This window comes from Terrapene carolina, unplaced genomic scaffold (genome assembly GCF_002925995.2).
Source record: "Terrapene carolina triunguis isolate 2854851 unplaced genomic scaffold, T_m_triunguis-2.0 Scaffold68, whole genome shotgun sequence".
Taxonomy (NCBI): domain Eukaryota; kingdom Metazoa; phylum Chordata; order Testudines; family Emydidae; genus Terrapene; species Terrapene triunguis.
In genome coordinates this window covers 18,802,297-18,822,670 of record NW_020664419.1, presented here as the reverse complement: position 1 = coordinate 18,822,670, position 20,374 = coordinate 18,802,297, and the positions used below count along the sequence as shown (strand labels likewise).

Here is a 20,374-nt window from a genome sequence, read left to right as displayed (position 1 = left end):
GATGAAGTGGGCATTCACCCACGAAAGCTTATGCTCCAATACATCTGTTAGTCTTAAAGGTGCCACAGGACCCTCTGTTGCTTTTTACAGATTCAGACTAACACAGCTACCCCTCTGATACTTGACATAATTAAGTCGATATAAGCTGCCTTATGTTGACCTAACTGTGTAGTGTAGACTAGCCCTCAGAAAGCAGAACATTTCAAGTTTATCCTTACATTGGTGATTGGCTGATTTCAAGATACCTCTCCTCAGAAAGTTTCAGTTAACATTCGGTACATTCTCCATCTGTGTGCCAGTTTGGGGCTTGCAGTAAACAAGGAAAATCTGACTCCATCACAACAAAATAAAATTCAAGGGGGTCTTCTGGATTCCACTTCGGTATCAATCCAGATTTGAGACCACAATGTGAATCATTTTCCAATTGCAGAGCAACCCTTGCACAACAGTAAGATCATGACTAAGAGTTCTGAGTCACAATGCATCATGCATATTCATCACTCTTCATGCCAGACTTAACCTTCATTGTATGCAGGACTGACTGAAATCAGTTTACACTCCAATACAACCTCAAAGAGATATACTGGAAGGGGTTAGCTCCAATACAACTTCCTAGAGAGATACTGCAAGGGGTACTCAGTTTGTACTTTCTTCGCTTCCATGATGGAAAGATCTGATTGATGTATGCAAGGGTGTCCCTCTTGCACCTCTTCTCCCCTTGTTAACACTGGTGATGGATGCTTCCAGTCTAGGTTGGGAAGCACATTTAAGTCATCAGACTCAAGGTCTGTGGTCAAAAGTTGAATCTCTTTGATACATAAATATTTGGGAGCTCAGAGCAGTGTCTGACATGTAGCATTCTTGCCTCTAATCCAAGGCAAGTCAATTCAAGCGATGACAGACAACAGCGCTGAAATGTTTTATTTAAACAGGCAGGAACGGGCCTCTTCTGTGTCAGGAAGTAACCCAGCTATGCGAGTGATGCACTAGCCATCTAGTATCTGTCACTGCTATCCATCTAACAAAACTAATAAATACCCATGTGTTTCAGCTGGACAGGCATTTTTGATCCGACCAGGAGTGGTCCATAAAGAACTCAATCAGCACATTTTCCAAAACTGAATGCAAGAGATCATAGATTTGTTAGCCACAGAAGTGAACAAAAATGCAACATCTTTTGCTTGAGATAGGGTCAGAGTTGGATCTCTATCAGGTGCCTTCCTAATATCATGATCTTGATTCTTGATGTCCACCAACCCACCTATCCCCCTTAATTTTGCATACTCTGCGAAGGCCCAAGGATGGCACAGCAACAATGATATTAACTGCACCAGCCTGGCCCAGGCAATTTTTGTTCCCAGACCTGCTGACACTGTCAGTTTGGATTCCAGTAACATTGCCTTTACTGTCAAATTAGATGTTTCAAGATGACAGGAAGACACTGCACCTTAAAGCTTGGATGCTTATTGCTTAACAGATGTAAAGAAGTCTTGCTCCAGGGATATACCGAATATTTTAATAGTAGAAAGGACTTGTGATGGGTTCCTCCTGGGGTGCTGCCTAGAACTGGGGTACTGCTGTGCCCTCTGACCCATCAGCCTGGGCTACCTCTCACCCTATGCTGCTGTGACAAGCTGCAGACATGCTCCCGGCCTTACACTTCCACCAGCATACACACAGGTAGGGACACAGCCAGCTGCAGTTACATGCAGGCTCTCTGACTAGCCACTGCATGTTAACCAGCAGTAGAGAGGCTACAGCCAAAATAATCCCCAGCTTTCCAGCCTAGAACCCCAGAACAGTACTGTCCTGCCCTGGTCCAAACCCCAACCAGTATGAGTTTATTATCCAGTTCGCCTCCCCCCTCAATGGGGAGAGGAATATGCAACAGCCTCTCTGAGCTAAGATGCCCAAGCACGTCACTCCAAACTCACTGGTTTAGATTAAAACATAAAATAAATGAACTACAAAAGATAGATTTTAAGTGATTATAAGTGATAGCAAACAGATCAAAGCAGATGACTTAGTACATAAAGAAAAAAGTGATCTAAGCTTAATATACTAGAAAGATAGGATTTGAATTAAGAATCCCTCACCCTGATACAAGCAGGCTGCAGATTCTTAAGGCACAAACTACACTTGCTTTGCAGCTTGGAATCCCCAGGTCTTTCATACACAGGCTAGAAATCCCTTTAGCCTGGGTCCAGCACTTCCCCCAGTTCAGTCTTTCTTTCTCAGGTGCTTTCAGGAATCTTCTTGTATGGGGAGTGAAGAATAACAGATGATGTCACTCCCTGCCTTATATAGCTTTAGCATATGGCGGGAACCCTGTGTTTCAAAACTTGGTTCCCAGACAAGTTTGTGGAAAAATACTGACATCCCAAGATGGAGTCCAGAATCATGTGGCCTGGTCACATATCGTTGTAGAGTCATAGCAGCTATTACCACTACAGGCTGTTTGGAGTGTTCTCAGGAAAGCTCACCAGGTGGGAGATAAGCATCTCCTAAGGCCTATTGTTTTCCCTAATGGCCTATTACCCTGAATAGGCCCTTCCCAACCAACTATCTAGACTGAAAGCACCTTGTCTGATGGGCATTATCCAGTTGTAACTACATTTGAAGTACAGATACATAATCAATATTTATAACTTCAGATACAAAAATGATACGTGCATACAAATAGGATAATCATATTCAGCAAATCATAACTTTTCCAATGACACCTTACATGACCCGTCTTGCATAAAATAAATCATAATTATGCTATAATCATATAATAATATCACTATGAAGAGTATGGGGTGCAGTGTCACAGGACCCTAAAAGATCTACTTATAATGACAAAAATGGAAAGATTCACTGTTTGGGCACAACAATGTTTCACCATTTCTAACAGACCTTCCATTCATTTTGGACTGTCTGCTTTCACTAAATCATCTGGACTTTCACTTATATAGAACTAACAGAATCTAGCAGCTATATCTTCTTAATTCACAAATTCAAAATAAAAAAATATTTTCATACCTTACGGTTTTTAGATTTTTAAAGATCTTAGTGTATTTAGTCCGACCCTCCCTATCACCCGATTAGGGAAACCCCCTCCAACATGGGACTTTAATGTGGAATTAGTAGGACTGCTGAGTTCATTACATCATCTTTCAGTGAAAACATTGGTTTTAGTGGCCATTGTGTCTGGTCTGTCTGGTTGGCAAAATTAAAGTTTTAATGGCCTGGTCATCATACATTATTTTTCATAGAGATTAGGTTTCTTTTAGGCCTAATCAGAGATTCCTTCTTAAAGTGGTTTCTGACTTTCATATTAATCAGACCATTCATTTACTGGTTTTCTTTCCCAAATCTGATGCTAGCAGTTCTGAAGGAAAATTACATACTTTTGTAATTTTGAGAACATTGTATTTTTATTAACGTATAACCAAACCATTTAGAGTCTCGTCTATATTATTTATAGCCTATATTGAAAGAGTAAAAGGGAAAGCAGTTTCTTCCAGATAGTCTAATACAGTCTGAAATCTGTTATTAAATAACTAAGCTTGATCGCCTTGCTTCGATAAAAGCTCACTCTGCTAGAACTCAGGTAGCATCTGTGGCTCCCTTTAAAAATGTCCCCATCTCCAAAACTTGTAAAGCTGCCTCCTGGAGTTTAATTCGTACACTAATGAAATGCTATGCATTTCATTTGACACGGTCTCGCATGATATTCTTACCGATAAACTAGGCAAATACAATTTAGATGGGGCTACTATAAGGTGGGTGCATAACTGGCTGGATAACCGTACTCAGAGAGTTGTTATTAATGGTTCCCAATCCTGCTGGAAAGGCATAACAAGTGGGGTTCCGCAGGGGTCTGTTTTGGGACTGGCTCTGTTCAATATCTTCATTAACGACTTAGATATTGGCATAGAAAGTACGCTTATTAAGTTTGCAGATGATACCAAACTGGGAGGGATTGCAACTGCTTTGGAGGACAGGGTCATAAAATGATCTGGACAAATTGGAGAAATGGTCTGAGGTAAACAGGATGAAGTTTAACAAAGACAAATGCAAAGTACTCCACTTAGGAAGGAAAAATCAGCTTCACACATACAGAATGGGAAGAGACTGTCTAGGAAGGAGTACAGCAGAAAGGGATCTAGGGGTTATAGTGGACCACAAGCTAAATATGAGTCAACAGTGTGATGCTGTTGCAAAAAAAGCAAACATGATTCTGGGATGTATTAACAGGTGTGTTGTGAACAAGACACGAGACGTCATTCTTCCGCTCTACTCTGCTCTGGTTAGGCCTCAGCTGGAGTATTGTGTCCAGTTCTGGGCACTGCATTTCAAGAAAGATGTGGAGAAATTGGAAAGGGTCCAGAGAAGAGCAACAAGAATGATTAAAGGTCTTGAGAACATGACCTATGAAGGAAGGCTGAAAGAAGTGGGTTTGTTTAGTTTGGAAAAGAGAGGACTGAGAGGGGACATGATAGCAGTTTTCAGGTATCTAAAAGGGTGTCATAAGGAGGAGGGAGAAAACTTGTTCACCTTAGCCTTTAAGGATAGAACAAGAAGCAATGGGCTTAAACTGCAGCAAGGGAGGTCTAGGTTGGACATTAGGAAAAAGTTCCTAACTGTCAGGGTGGTTAAACACTGGAATAAATTGCCTAGGGAGGTTGTGGAATCTCCATCTCTGGAGATATTTAAGAGTAGGTTAGATAAATGTCTATCAGGGACGGTCTAGACAGTATTTGGTCCTGCCATGCGGGCAGGGGACTGGACTCGATGACCTCTCGAGGTCCCTTCCAGTCCTAGAATCTATGAATCTAGAATCTATGAAACTGGGGAGGATTCTTGAGCTGGTGCTAGCTTTGGCAAGGCAGTTTTTCAGTCCCCATTTGGTTAAGACTGTTGACCCACCACAGGAGGTCATTGTTTGGGAATCATCAGGAGTGTAATACACATAAACAATCACTGGAAGAAAAGCTGCTACTTACTTTACAGTAACTGATGTTCTTTGATATGTGTTACCTACTTGTAATCCATGCCCTCCTTCCTCACTATGAGATTCTATAGTCATGTAGATTCTGGTTAGCAAATGAACTGAGATGCAGTTGGCCCTGCTGTGCCCTTTTATGCCTTCTGGGGTGTGAGGGTAGCTAGGGCACAGGCCTGGGCCAACAGGCACTGCTGGCCAAAATGCTCTGATCTCACTACTGAGGGCTCACGTGCACCAAGAGTAAAATACATTTAGAGAGCACATCTCAAAGAACGCCAGTTACTGTAAGGTAACCATCTTACACAATTAACCAACGTACGAGCATTTTGTGTATTATGTAGCTTTGACTAAACCTGTGTGAAAACAAACTTGTGCTGAAAACAAACTTGCTGATATTGAACTGACTGGACAGAGTACACATCTTTCAAAAATTAACAAAATTCTGGATTCAACCATCTTACCTTTCATGTTTTGAGTTCCCCAGTTTTCTGTCTATTGATACAACAAACGGTGATACTGACTCCTTCACAAACACACATTTGGAGAAATTTGGATCTTCATTTTTAAATGCTGCATGAATAAGATGGAGCTTAACTTTGCCTTCCGTAAACTAAGTTTTCCACTGCTTCCTCCTATTCTGGGTTCAGCAAATGGACTTTGTTTTTGGTATCAGTCATGCTGGAGAAATAAAGGAGAGATTCCATAGCTTCTTTTTTTAAGTTAGGTCAAGTCAGATTTCCATTGACACTTTGAAATTAGTTATCAGCTTGTAACCTGTCAAGTCCTTCTGAAACCACCTTTAATTGTTTTTATAAGTAAAGTGCTTCTGTCTAGTTCCTTGATGTATAAAATATGTGCTATGTTTTGATCAAAGTCCTCTTTGTGCTCAGGGCATACTTTAACATGCTTATGCAAATACGGAGACTCTGTGTCCCTGAGAGTTCCACAGACTATCATTGAAAAACTTGGGAATCAACCCTTCTTTTTTTTTTGTAAACTAGCCATGAGGTTGGTTATTGCCAAAGGATCTTTGTCCCCACAGTGTGCTTTAGTTATTACTTTCTCAATATGATTTAGTATGCTAAATACAGATAGCTCACTTCATTCCTGTTTTAGAGATGGTTTTGGTTTCCGCACTATTCCCACTTTCAAGCGATATTCCCTATACTTAATCAGTCTTAAGTCTAAAACCAGAATGCACATTTTAAGTGGGCTGACTGTACATTAGAAGTTTAACACGATTATACCTGAAAAGTTCTCTCCTCTTTTTTTGTTTTATTTTCATATTGTGGGAAAATGGTAATTCCTTCTTTCAGAAGTAAAATCAGTAGCATTGAGTAGGAATGCATTTTTTCCTGTATGGACGCTAGTAGCCATTATTGGATCATCCCTCATGTTTGAGCCTCAGCTTATGATAATGCCAGTTTAGATTATTTTGTTTCTTTATTTTTTCCTCTGCTACTTGGTATCTGTGAGTTAGACTCCAGACAGACAATCTTTAAATTGCTCATTTTATTCTACACTGAAACTGATTTTTTTTTAATATAAAAAGTTACCAAGTTAAAAAAAATTTCTTTTCATTTGTTTTTATTAATTATCAAGTGATCTTTGCCACATTTTGGGTGTTGAAGACAAACAGAAGCTGCTTATGTTCCAAATTTTCTGGAAGGCCTGGAACAGGGAGTTAAATTATAATTTTTAGCTACACTTTCAGGGCAATGTTGTCATCAAAAATGTCTTGCAAGATCATTGAAATTGTCAGTGTTCTGTTTTTCTGCTTCAATAAGGAGTTTCATTCATTGGCATATTTGATAATCACCTGGAGAATTTTGTCAGAGTATTAAGACTCCAGAGAGAACAGAGAATCTTGTGTCCTTTAAGCAACTTTTATTGCTCTTTCTTTCCAATCAGATTTGTGGATGTGTCAAATTACAGATTCAATTATTGTCTTAATGAGACAGTCACAATTATTTTGGTACATCATAAAATGTGTTTTTATTATAGTATTAATCATACGAACATTTGTTCTTTAAAAAAAAAAAAAAAAAAAACACCTCTGGATTTCCACAATAGAGTTATGTATTTATCATATTATTACTGACTAATCACTTATCCCGTTAACAATTGTTTTTGAATGGATTCTTGCTAACTCAGTTGAGGTGTTAAATCAATATTTTATTTGAATAGATAAATCTATATTTGAAAATGGAGAAGAAGCCTAATAAGAAGGAGGAACTGACACTAGTAAACAATGTTTTAAAACTTGCTACTAAACTCCTGAAGGTAAGAATGAAAATGGAGTACAACAATATTAGATATGATCAAGAAAGAGAACATCTTGCTTAATAAGTCACCTTCCTAGCATTTCTGTAGTATGCACTATATACCCTTCCCCTTTAAACCCACTTTCCCTAATAGTCTGTGTTGTCAGCAGGACACTTTCTCTCATATGCTTCAGTCTGTTGTGTTCTGTCATCACTGTGGATTGCAAATAGAAATTTATTAAAATCATTGTTAAGTTTCACTTTGTAACCAACAGTACATGGAGAGTATAGTGAGGGGAGCCTTTGGGATAGGCAATACACTGGACCAAAGAAGGAGGAGTCTATAAGCTTGCTTTGTTTTTGATCTCTGCTCTATATAAGGTGCTAAGTAGTCAATTACTGTAACATTAATACTCTTCTGTAAAGCTAATCCTCCTAAATGCTGCAACAGTTGTTGGTTATTTACTGTTTAAAATTAAAATCAACTTATTTGCACATATTTAAGAATCCTGTCATAGAACTGAGAGAAGTGGGTTGTTTTTGTTTCTTTTAAAAAAAAAGGGGGGGGTTTTCTAGTCATGTTCATTTCTATGCCGGTTGCAGAGTATTTCATCCAGTCTAAATTTTAAATTATCTAGTTGTAAATGATACTTAAGTAAATGAAACTATGCCTGTGCATAAAATTATTCACATTTTTACAGGTGAACTCATAGTATAGGTATAGAATAGATCATCATGGGAAGTGTTTTGAAAATATTATACTTCCTTTTGTCAACTGATCAACGGATTATGATTGAATGGATGGAAGTGTTCACATGTCAGATTGATTGTGGCTTAGGAAGTCATTCACCAGAACCTTCTATAGAAGCCCTTGTATTCTAATGCACCTTACTCATTATTCTAATGGACTTATTCTCTGCGAATATGGAGACAGCTACTGGAGTAACTCTTCCAACTTGCTTCTGGAGGAAGGATTATGCAATTTTTTTCTTTTCTGATGAGAGCTTAGAAGTGCTGGTGTATCAGACTGGTTTTGACAACTCACCAATTATTTGAACCTCTACAGCTGTAACTGTACAGCATAGCCTGGCAGTATTGGATCTGGCAGATGCCAAATCTAGATCCATACACTATTCAGTGTCAAGAAACTGTTTTGAGAGGTATTGGTCACTACAGTGAAGAACTCCACTGAACTAAACATACTACATTGAGTGTGATTAAGAAGTTTCTATCTGTTTTAGAGAGAGAACTGATTCTACCTATATTTCCTATTTTAAGATAAGTAATCTCTGTCATACCAATAAAATCTTTCAAGCCTGAAGAAAGTTTTTAAGATTACTCACTCTGGAGAAGGAAAAAAACCAAAACCCTCTTGCTTTCACTCTCCTAACTATAGCTTGGAAAGAGGTTACAGATATGCCTTTCACTCCACTAGAGCTAAGGACTAGTTCAATATCTCCAGTGAAAAAGCCAGAAGAATGCCATCAGGTTACAATAAGGCTATGCTAGCCTGGGCCAACCTGCCCAGGCAGGGTAACCTACCTGCCTCTGGAAATTTCCACCACATGCGTCTGACAAAGTGGGTATTCACCCACGAAAGCTTATGCTCCAATACGTCTGTTAGTCTATAAGATGCCACAGGACTCTTTGTCGCTTTTTACAGATCCAGACTAACATGGCTACCCCTTTGATACTGGGCCAACCTTGACTGCCGAGAGAGAGAGAGAGCGAGAGAGAGGTGTTTTAGAATCTTAGCTGGGTTTGACCAATGGCAAATGAGTCTTGTAGCTAATTAGGCCAGGTTTTCATCAACATCACATCCTACCATATAATTTTGACTTGGTCTGTGCATCTGGCAAAAACAAGGACACAGATTGCATCCTGTTGTGCACTGGGGAAATTGTTCATATCCTAATGGCAGACTAGAACACAGGTGTTTACAGCATACTTCTTGTTATCCGAGAAGGACGGGATTTTTGTCACAATTTGGATCTCATCTGCCCATATCTCCTTGTCCAGAAATCCATATTCAGGATGGAAATCCTAGTGTTCCTCATCCAAAAGAACAACTCTTAGGACTTTGTGTTCAGTGGCCCTCAGAGGCATATCTGTATGTACACATTCACCTGGTTAACTCCTGGTTAGAATACTTTTGTTATGAACAGGAACTCCTAGTATGTGACTATTCCTTTTATTTTATTACTAGCCCCCGAGAGTTTTTCCAGCTGGTAACTGTGGTTGCTGCCCTAAGGAAGGGAAGTATCCTTGATCACCTTGATCGATCGGTCCTTCAGCCCTCATATAGATTGCGCCGATCACAACACGTCTTTCATTCCTCTCGTATCCTGGCCTCCTTCTCCATGTGCGGCCATGTCTTTTCATGATAAAATCGTTCCATCTCTTTGGAGTTCAGCCGAGTGGTTGTTTCAGTTCCTGTGGATACCACTCGGCGACAGCTGCAGTCCATCGATTGTCGGTGAGCCTCGCTATATGCCTGGCCGATCGCATTTTACTATGCCTGCTCTCAACAATGACGTCCTGCACTCCACTCTGCTGTCTGATCACTTCATTGGGAACTCGGTCGCAGATTGAAATTCCCAGAATTCTTCTTTCCATTGCCCTCTCCGTGACAGACAGTTGCTGCTCCTCTGTCTTCATCAGCGCCCATGTTTCGCTGCCATACAGCATTGCTGGCAGTGTTGTTAAGTTGAAGAGGCTGGCGCATGTTACCTTGTTGATTTTTTTCTTGGAGGACATCCTTGATAGAATCGAATGTGCACCAACCTGCTTTCTCTCCCCTCCACCCCCTCTCCCAAGCAGTGAAGTATCCATATTTTTTTTATTTCTTGGGTGATCTCCTGACCAAAACTTCTTTGTTCTAACCTGCCCAGATTTACCTCCATGGATTGTCTTCATTCTCCAAACTCTCAGATCCATCATCAGCTGGAAGATAAGCTCTCTTTTCTTAGTTCAGGATCTGATACATCTACAGGATTCTTGACTCAGCAGTCGAACAAAGTCTCTTAAATCCAACACATGCTCCAGGCCTACATTTCAAGTCCACAGCTCACCAACTGTTTCTAATGTTCTAAACAGGCACACAAGGTGGGTGAAGTGATATCTTTCATTGGACCAACTTCTGTTGGTGAGAGAGAGACTCTTTTGAGCTTACACAGAGCTCTTCTTCAGGTCTAAACATAGACAGTGAGCTGTTCTCTACAGACTGGAGGCTGATCTACACTACAAAGTTAGGTTGGCTTAACTACGTCACTCAGAGCTGTGTATACACCGCTAGGGTGAAAGAAGAACTCTTTAGTAGACCTAGCTACTGCCTCTTGAAGAGGTGGATTTACTACAGAGACAGACAAATCCTTTCCGTCACTGTAGTAAGTGTCTACACTTCAGCATTGCAGATGTGCTGCGGTAGTGTTTCTATGTAGACATACCCATAAACTCTTGGGTCTTCCTCTTACTAGTTTGAGATCACAAGAAACAGTCCCTGACCACACTGCCCACTAAAGTCCAGAGATCTTTGGGCTTGCGACTATTGTGAAAAAACAGATGTCAAGAAAACGGTCAGATCCTCTACCCCCTCAATTGCAGCAGATTCCAGCCTGGATGGATTGAACTTTCATGTGGGCTCAATGTCCTTTCAGATCCTAAAGAGTGTTGCACTTTTGTCAGTTTTTCTTAAATTCAAGAAGGGATAATTAGATCCTCTAGTCTGATTGCCTGTATATACCAGGCCATTACATTTCATCCAGTTACTTCTGTATGTATGTGTGTATATATATGTATGTGTATGTATATCTATATATGTGTATGTATGTATATAATGTGTGTTTAACCAAAACATACCTTTCAAAAAGGCATCCAGTCTTGATTTGAAGAAAACAAGAGATGGGGAATCTAGCACTTCCCTTGGTAGTTTGTTCCAATGGTTAATAACCCTCTCCATTAAAAATCTCCATCGAGTGAACCTCCTTGCCTACCTAATCAACAAGCAGTTATTCCACCCAGATTGATCCCCAGATGTGGAGAATGGACATATTTTCATTCAACATCTCTGATCTCTGAATGACACCTTCCTTGCATTAACTCCCCTGCTCCTCCTCTTGAGTAGTCAGGAAAATCCAGTGTGAAGATAATTTTATTGTCCTCTTGTGGCCCACAGAAACCCTTGTCCTCATTCTTTCAGATGAGTCTCTGAGCTATGGCTTCCCCACCTCTCTCAAGTACTTGTGCGTTAGGGATCAGTGCTTCATCAGAACCAGAGTCATACATTTAACAGCTTTGAGGTTGTCTGGTTGATACTCCAGTCTTTCCCCCTTCAGCAATAGAGATTCTCGTTCCTTCCAGAAAGCCCTCAACTGGCCTGGGCTTACCAACATAGTTGGGAGTCATCTTTCATCCTCATCAGGCCTCCACTGGATTTTTGCTAGAGTTTCTCCTAAAGGGAGAAGGAACTTCACTAGTGGGTCATCATTTGACTTGACTGTACATCATTAGCATTTGACTGGCAGTTCATCCTTATGTCTCACATTTCCTCCCACATTTCAGACCCAGAAGATAAATGGAGTTTTAATTTGGTACTTTATGCTTTCGTTGAAGGTCTTCTATGAACCACTTGGTAAAGCTTCACTGCATTTAAACCAAGTTATTCATTTTTTTTCTTCCTTTCATCATAAACCACTTCACTTGAACAAAATAGTTCTTCTAACATGGTCAGAGCTCTCAAATTCTCCTTTAATCAAAAGAGCCTATTCCAAAAGTCTGGTAACTATGCTTACTACATAAAGGGCCAAAAATCTTTAAAGCTACAATCTTTAGATGTGCCAACATGGCTATCAAAGAGTTCTGCAATACTAAGTTTAAAAAAAGCATCCTTCTGAAATTGCCTCCATTCATTTACCAAGCATTACAAAGCTGATGTGGAAGTCTCCTTAGGCACCTTCTTTGGGTGCAGAATATTTCTGGTTGAACTTCGTTGTTAGATTCCGCCATTTAACAAAGTTCAGAATATTGGTTTAAAATAGTTACCTATTGTTTTGAGATTTTTTTCCCCGTCTTCCTTCTCCCTGACTTTACTGTTTGCTATTTCCCCAGTAGTTGTACCCAGATTTGTGGGAAGGCCACTCTAAGAGAACAGACCAATTTAGTCTCATCTGTTAATTGGTTTTCTTACCGAGTGACCCTCTGCCAGTGTGGAACATCCTGCCTTCTTTGTGATTCTCCTAGGTTCCTTGCCTATGTTTTCTAGCATTGGAGGCATTCTCTAGGTGTTTGGGTGCCAAAGTGACTCTGAAAGGCCAGGATCTGATACCTGGAGAAATAAATTTGCATATTCCTGCCTCCAGAAGCAAGTGGGTAGATCTTCCACAGTAACTGAAGAGGGCTACTCAGAGAATATTAATTAACAGGTGAGACACCATGTGGTCTAATCTCTTAGATATTTCCCTCATATACAATAGTATATTAGAAACTTTAATCTGCATTCACTTTAGTACTTATTGCATATTACTGAATTGTGCAGTTTAGTAAGTTTGTGGGAAAAAATGCGATCAGAAACAAATATGAGCATGCAGGAGACAAGTAACTTTTTTTTTATGACCTTCCGAATCCCTCACACCATGAAAGTTGATGACATTTTTGGCTACTTATGCCTTTGTGTGAATTGCACAGTGGGGAACAGTAATTTTTCCTTTCTCCCACCCTTTGCCTCTCTATTTAGATTTTAACCCATCATGGCTCTTATTCTTTACACCCTTCCAATGTGTATGTCTAGCACCTACTAGAATGGGGCCACAGTCTTAGTTGTGCCTCTAGGAACTACTGTAATACAAGTAATAAATAACAAATGTGCCATAAGAATTATTAACATGGGATGCCATTTGTAAAACTTGATTTTATAATTACCAACGGGTATTTTGGATATATGTGAACAACTGTTTGTTACAGAAAGTTATGAGTCAAAGATAAAACAATAATAAAGTAATGTTTTAAAATATTTTAATAACTTTGGCACTATGCAAAGTGTCATATAACACTATTTCACATAAAACCATTGTTCAGTAGTGAACAAGGTAATCGCTGCAGCATTATGAATATTTGCCATGCAATTGTTTGTGTTTTCTTGATTTTTTTTTTAAGTGATTTCTTAAATTTGGTTTCTTTTCATACTAAGAAAATAAGTGTTTTCACCTGGAGACATGCCCTTTGGATAACAAACTGAATTAATGTCTTGGTAGTATAGGACAGAAATTAGTACTACAAAAAAAAAAAAAAAAAAAAACCACGAGAACTGTCATATTAACCCTTTGGCACAATAGATAGCTCTTCTGCTAAGAGCTAATGTGTAATGTATTATTGCTTAGCATCAGTATATTTCAACTCTTGTCATGAAAAGTTGTAGGTTTCTTTTTGTTTTTGCAGCAGAAGTGAGGAGGCATCAGAGCATGAGTTTTTGTTAAAACCCTCTTTGACATTATTTTACAGTACAGCAGCCAGTCTGAAGTGACTGAGCTCTTTAACTTTCCCTATTATTCTGCTCAGCCCTTAAATTCTTGCCCTTTTCACTGCACAGCACCCTCTTTCTTTTGGAAGTCTAGTTTTCCCAGTATTTGTTGGATCCAGAGCTGGAACTTCAAGATGCTTCTCAAGCACATACACTGTGCCAACAACAAAATGGGCAGTTAAATCAGCTGCCTGGCTGTCCTGGTGCAGTAATTGGAGTTGTAAGCAGTTTTTTTCCTTAAAATATTTTGTCTTGTTTGTCAATACTGTGACCCCTTTACAGCCTCAAAGGCATTCAAAGTTACATATCACAAATCTTGTTAATGTGCTTAATGTGATCATTGAAGTATTAGTTCCATATTTCCTGACATTAAAATTGCTTTTGTATAATTTGTGTGTTTTAATTATGTAAATATATTTCCATTGGTAGGAATTGGACAGCCCCTTCAGGTTATATGGGCTTACAATGAACCCACTGCTTTATAACATCACCCAAGTTGTCATCCTGTCTGCTGTTTCTGGTGTTATCAGTGACTTGCTTGGATTTAATCTAAAGGTGATCACTTCCAGTATCATGTATTGATCCAGAACGCACAAAATGTCACAATTGTATGTGCATAGTGACCTCAGTAAAAATACATAGTAAAGTTAAGAATATTGTTTGAAAATAATTTCATCAAATTTAATGTACATAAACAGAGGATCTTCATTCTATTCTTAGAACACATCAACCACCAGAAAGCTTTTCACATTTATTTCTTCCAACCTTGGGCCTTCATTTAGCAGATACACTTCTGTACAGGCTCAGTTAATTTATTTAACTAATCTTACAAGACCTACATCTAATTTAGGAAATTATCTCTGCCTCTTGACCATTATTTTTTACTGCTAGCTTGTTTGCAGTTCTTGGAGTGCTACAGAAAATGCACATATCACCTCTTCCCCCACAATATGCATGATGTCACAACATGATGTAGGATCACCTTGTCATACTATGCATCATGTCACCCCATGATGAGAGAATGAACTGATCATTTAACACTGAAATCTGAACTGTCATAATTTCCAGACTTAGGAGATAGGGGAATATCAGTTACAAAAGCTTGCAGTAGTATCAGGCCTCTAGTCCTGATGCTTAGCCATTCATTTTTCTAAATAGATTACAAAAATATCTGTGTTCTTTCACAAGTAAAGGAATGTAACAGTGATTCTGTACACTTTAGACACAGCGGTATGTTTTAAAATGTAAACACAGGGATGTACTGTAACTTTAATATTTAACTGAAAATTCATGCAAAACTTAAAATGTTCATTGCTGCTTTCACTTTTTCAGCTCTGGAAGATCAAATCATGACAATACACAAAGAGAAGATGTAGCACAGTATTCTGGCAAAATGCATTGATTGACTAAACTGCCTCAGAGCAGTCACTGAATCTGTGCTTTGGAAGCTATGGCCTCTTCAAGGATGTAGTTTGGAAAACTGAAGTGTTTACATCTGATTGTCTTGTGCAATCTTTATATTTATTTTATCATCTCAGTTTTTTATGTTTTAGCTGACATTTTGTATTTTATTTTCAAGTATTGGTATGCTTAGTTATGGAAAGGGTTAGAAAACTGATATCCAGTTACTTGAGATCCTGGTAATTGGTCACACTAAATTACTGTATCTTTTGTGAAAGCTAAATACCAATGCTAAGCTTTTATACTTCATAATTTATGGGTAAAAACAGAATATTTGTAGATTGTTACAGTAGAAATGATACATATTTACAAATAACTTAAAGTACTGACAATACAGTATGACAGATAGTGGAAATGTTTTATGTTAACGCTAGAAGCAAGCTGGTTTCTTACTTTTTTTGAGTGAGTCCAGGATCTAAACTGATTAAGCTGCAGTTTAATCACCCTTGGATATTAATAAGGTATTACATAACAGGTCAACAAGTACTCTTTAATAACACTTTTATTAGAGCAATAATTGTAAATGGTTAACATGCTGTAAGATATTTTGATAAAATTAACTATTGTATTTATTTGAAACACTGGGCTATTCGCACAGATTCAACTGTGCATGCTCAGTATGTGCACTTTTTATTGTTACTTTTAATTAGGACCTTTATATATAGTAAAGGGAATATATTATGGTGGACTGTGGAGCAATATATTATTTTTGCAATCTGAGTATTTGGACTTCACTTATGAGTGAAAAAGTTGTTAATGGAAGATGGTAAATTATATACTCTCAAGAATAGGACAGATACTCTCCCATAGTACACTATAGTATATGCTGTTTATACCACACTTAACTTTAAGAACAGTTGTTAAAAAAAGAAATGTTTCTATATAATGTAAGCCTTATTTGTTTCCATGCCCACATCTCCTGCAATTATAAAAATGTAGCTTGCAAAATCTATCAACTAAAGCTAGTATGCAGTGTTGTTGTAGTTAAGGCAATTTTTTTTAAATGCTGCTAATGTCAGCATCACCTAGCTTCTCCTCAATGTTTTTATTTAGGTTGCCAAGTCTCCACTCTAAACCCTGATGCTACTTAAAGAGCATGATTTTGAAGGCAGATTTGTTTTGGGGTTTACATTTTAGGTTAGCTCAATTGTGACTCATTATTTCCTTAGCGTATCAGATAGTTTTTGAATATGGAAAAACTAGAAATTCATCCCTTCAGAGTTATTAGTTAGTTTGTGCTTAAACATATAACAACATCCCACTTACAAAACTGTATTAGGAGGGCCAATATCATGTTTGAGTTTCATTAAACATTTTACTTTTAGGGGAATATATTTATGATTAGAATTCGAAAAATCATCTGCTTCGGATTGGAAAAGAGCCTATTACATTTTCTACTATGTGATACATACATATATACACATTAAAAAAATCCATCATACATGACATATTACTAATCCTCTATCATTAAATAGTTGAGGTAATGTATCTTAAACTTGTGTGGTATAAAAAAAATATACAAAGCAACACAAACAAGCATTTTGTATTTTATTTGCCTATGTACTAATGTTTAATAATGACCAAAGTGCATTCTGGTTTTTGAAGGAATGTATTACTGGAGCTTTAAGAACATGTTATTCTTAGTTTCTCATGTGATAAATTTGGCTGCATCTGATCTGTTTCTTCTTCCTCTGTTATCTGATGTTGGGATTGTTTTTAGGAATTAAGTATATTTTATAAAGTTTTTTCCCCAAAATATGGTACAGACCTACACAGAACTTAATTTTGCACAGAATATATTTTAAAGGGGGAGGGCGGGGGAGGGAGAGTACAGCAAGAATTGTGTAGGGGTAAAAGATGAGACTGTTGGTTTTCACAGCCTGTCACTAATTTATTCCAGAATGGAAATATTTTTGAGCAACTTGTGTTGAATATACTGCTTTCAGTAAAAAAAAAAAAAAAAAAAAAAAAGTAACAGTTTGGGTTGAAGATGGAAATTTAGTTTGTAACTACATATACCTCAGCAACTGGCAATATGCTGGATTGTTGCACTAACAGTGGGAGCGTGGGGAGAATAAAATGAGGGTTTGTAAAAAGAAGCGAAGGGTACTTCACTGTAAATGCAGACACATGTAAATTGCTGTCATCAGGTATATCAATAATGCAAGAAAATAAATGAGAGAAATGTTCTACATCCCTTAATATGAAAAAGCCAGTACAAAAATAGAGGTAAGTAGAAATATGGCGGATCTTGTGTGTTAACTGTTGTTTTTTGCCACATGTTTTGTAACTGAAAGTGTGATGAGGCTTGGAATAAAGCATTCTGTGGCCGATGGTATAAAACTGTGCAGTGATCTGTGTTTCTTGTAACTCCACCATATTTCTATTGAATTTATTTGCTTCCTTTGACCTAAATCCAGTTTTGTGATGCTGCAAAGGGTCAGATAACGCTTATTCTATTGGAATTAGGAGTGTCCTCCTTAGGAAAAGGGAGCTAAAGCAAGAATTCAAGTTAAACATTTGAGGTGGCTTGTGAACTGCAATTGTCAATAATACACCTCTTAACCATGGAAAAGGAACAGAAAAATGTACTCAAGATAGTTTTTGTTCATGCAAAGTGGCTTATTTTACCAACAAAGAGCTTTGCAATTGGAAATGTAGATTCCAGACATAAGGGTTACCTCTTATTTGATTCATTTCACTAACGAGTAGCATAGGGCAGCATTGAGCACCCACAACCTTAATTCTTCTTTGAATTACTTGTCCACATGGATCCCATTTCTAGTGCACATGCACCCCATGTGTGTGAAATTTGATTCTTCAGGTCAGCAGTGTCCATTGGGCCTGCACCTATGCACTGCACATCCTTGTGCCCCTTACCCAAGGACATAAAACGCAGAGAAGGCAGTTGCTTCTGACCTCCCATGGCTGAGAGACAGAATTCAGGCAGTGTGCATCTGCTTCCCTATAATCCTATTTCTAGAATTAGAGGTTTTGTGCTTACTTAGTAGTTAGGTAGCTAGTTAACTATTTATCTCTGCTGGCTTAAAAACAAAATCCAAAAAACCCTAGAGCAGTGATCACCAACCTGTCCATTGTGATCGACCGGGTTGATCCTGGAGCCTCTGCCAGTCGATCGCAATCTCTGGCCACTAAAAGTCCGGCGGTGCATTGGGGCTAAGGCAGGCTCCTTGCCTGCCCCAGCCCCAGCCCCATGCCACTCCCAGCAGCGACCAGCATGCCCCTGCTGCCCCTGAGGGGGGAGGGGCAAGGGACTCTGCATGCTGCTCCTGCCTGCAAGCACAGCTCCCATTGCCTGGTGACGGAGAACTGCAGCCAATGGGAGCTGCGGGGGTGGTGCTTTCAGGCAGGAGCAGCACGCAGAGCCACATGCCCCTTCCCCCCCAACCCAGGGCCACAGGGGCATGTTGTCCACTTCCGGGAGCGGTGTGGGGCTGGGGCAGGCAGGGAGCCTGCCTTAGCCCCGCTGTGCCACTGACCGGGAGCCAACTGAGGTAAGTGCTGCCTGGTGAGAGCCCGCACCCCAACCCCCAGCCCTGAGCTCCCTCCCAGAGCCAGCACCCCATACCTCCTCCTGCACTCCAAGCCTCTGCCTCAGCCCTGAGCCCCCTCCTGCACCCAAACTCCCTCCCAGAGCTTGCACTCACCCCCTCCTGCACCCCTGCCCCAGGCTTAGCCCAGAGTCCCCTCCCACACTCCAAACCGCTCGGCCCCAGCCCAGAGCCCGCACCCCTGCCCAAGCCCGGTGAAAGTGAGTGAGGGTGCGGGAGAGTGAGCAAAGGAGGGGGGATGGAGTGGGTGGGGCCTCGGGGAAGGGGCGGGGTAGATTCTGAGTTGCATTTAAATTCAAAAAATGATCTTGTGTGTAAAAAGGTTGGAGACCACTGCCCTAGAGTTTGGTCAAAATTTGGAATTTCCATTCCACTGGAAGTTCAGACATTTCAAAATTTCCTTTTGTCCCAAATCAGAATGAAAAGCTGAAATTTCCAACAAAGCAAAAATCCCCAAAAATTTGGAAATATTGAAATGCCCTTTTCAAAACATTTTGTTTAATTGAAACACTACATTTTGACTTTGTCATTTTGACTTCTATAGTACACTGCAATATAACGTAATGCAATAGATATTATGTAAAGTAAAAGTCAAAATGGTAGTCAACAACCAGTTCAAACTTGTTGAAATGAAGCACTTGGATTATTTTTAATCAAAAAATTTGATTAGATCAATAAGTTCCCATGAAATATTTCAGGTTAATCAACATTTTTCTGATGAGAAAATGGTTCTGTTGAAAAATTCCCAACCAGTTATACAAAAAAACAATTTTAACATCAACACCGAGATGTTTACAAAAGCAAAATCCTTAGGCTTTAAATCTTTTCCTTTTTTTTAACAGGCACTCTGAGTGCCTTTTAATCAGGAAGAAGGGTGGATTCAAGACTGCTGTTCTATTGGCTGCTCATTTTTTAAAGTGAACACAGAAGGCGAGAGATGCACAGTTAAAATGACTGTTAGAGAGCTTCATAAGGACTATTCCTCTAAACTGCCACACTTCAGCAGTGCCCCAGTGAGATGTACTCTACCCCACGTGTTAGAACTGCTTCCTCCACTAAACTAACCCCAGTTGTCAGCAGCTGAGGCTTGAAGGGCAAAGAAGGTCTCCTTGATCCAGACTCCACCTATGTCTGAGAGGAGTAGGAGCAGGAGCATCACTCCAAAGAGGAGATTAAGCACATTCCCTCCATAGTCGTCATAGTTTCGTCTTGTATCATGCTCCACAATTGAAGGCCAGTCACCAACCAGAATTGGGTTCCACTGATGCCCCAGCACTGACTGTGCACCACACATGGCATCTTGACTTACAAATTTCTCATTATTTATTATTTGGATTATCATAGTGCCAAGGAGCCCCAGTGACCCTGTTGTGCTAGGTGCTGTACAAACACAGAACAAAAGCTGGTCCCTGAAACAAAGCTCTTAGAATCTAACTATGAGACAAGAGACAACAGATGGATACAGACATACTGATGGGAGAGTACAAGGAATCAATGAAACAATATTGATCAGAATAATAGGCAGTGATCTCAGCACACCGGCAGCCTAATTGTTGTCAAGTTTTTTATA

General features: G+C 39.4%; 1 protein-coding gene across 6 annotated transcripts in view; it reads left to right on the top strand.

Annotated features, from left to right (window-relative positions):
- Positions 1-16,105, top strand: part of PHTF2 (putative homeodomain transcription factor 2) — a 162,345-nt gene extending 146,240 nt beyond the window's left edge. For 5 of the 6 annotated variants that reach the window (XM_024196976.3, XM_029910810.1, XM_024196974.3 and 2 more), the window contains 3 exons: positions 7,181-7,276; positions 14,201-14,326; positions 15,104-16,105. In XM_024196976.3, coding sequence (XP_024052744.2) covers positions 7,181-7,276; positions 14,201-14,326; positions 15,104-15,124 — 243 coding nt within the window. In that variant the 3' untranslated portion in view covers positions 15,125-16,105. The remainder of the gene's footprint in view (positions 1-7,180; positions 7,277-14,200; positions 14,327-15,103) is intronic. The other variant, XM_029910809.1, reaches the window with a different exon arrangement.
- The last annotated feature ends 4,269 nt before the right edge of the window (positions 16,106-20,374 follow it).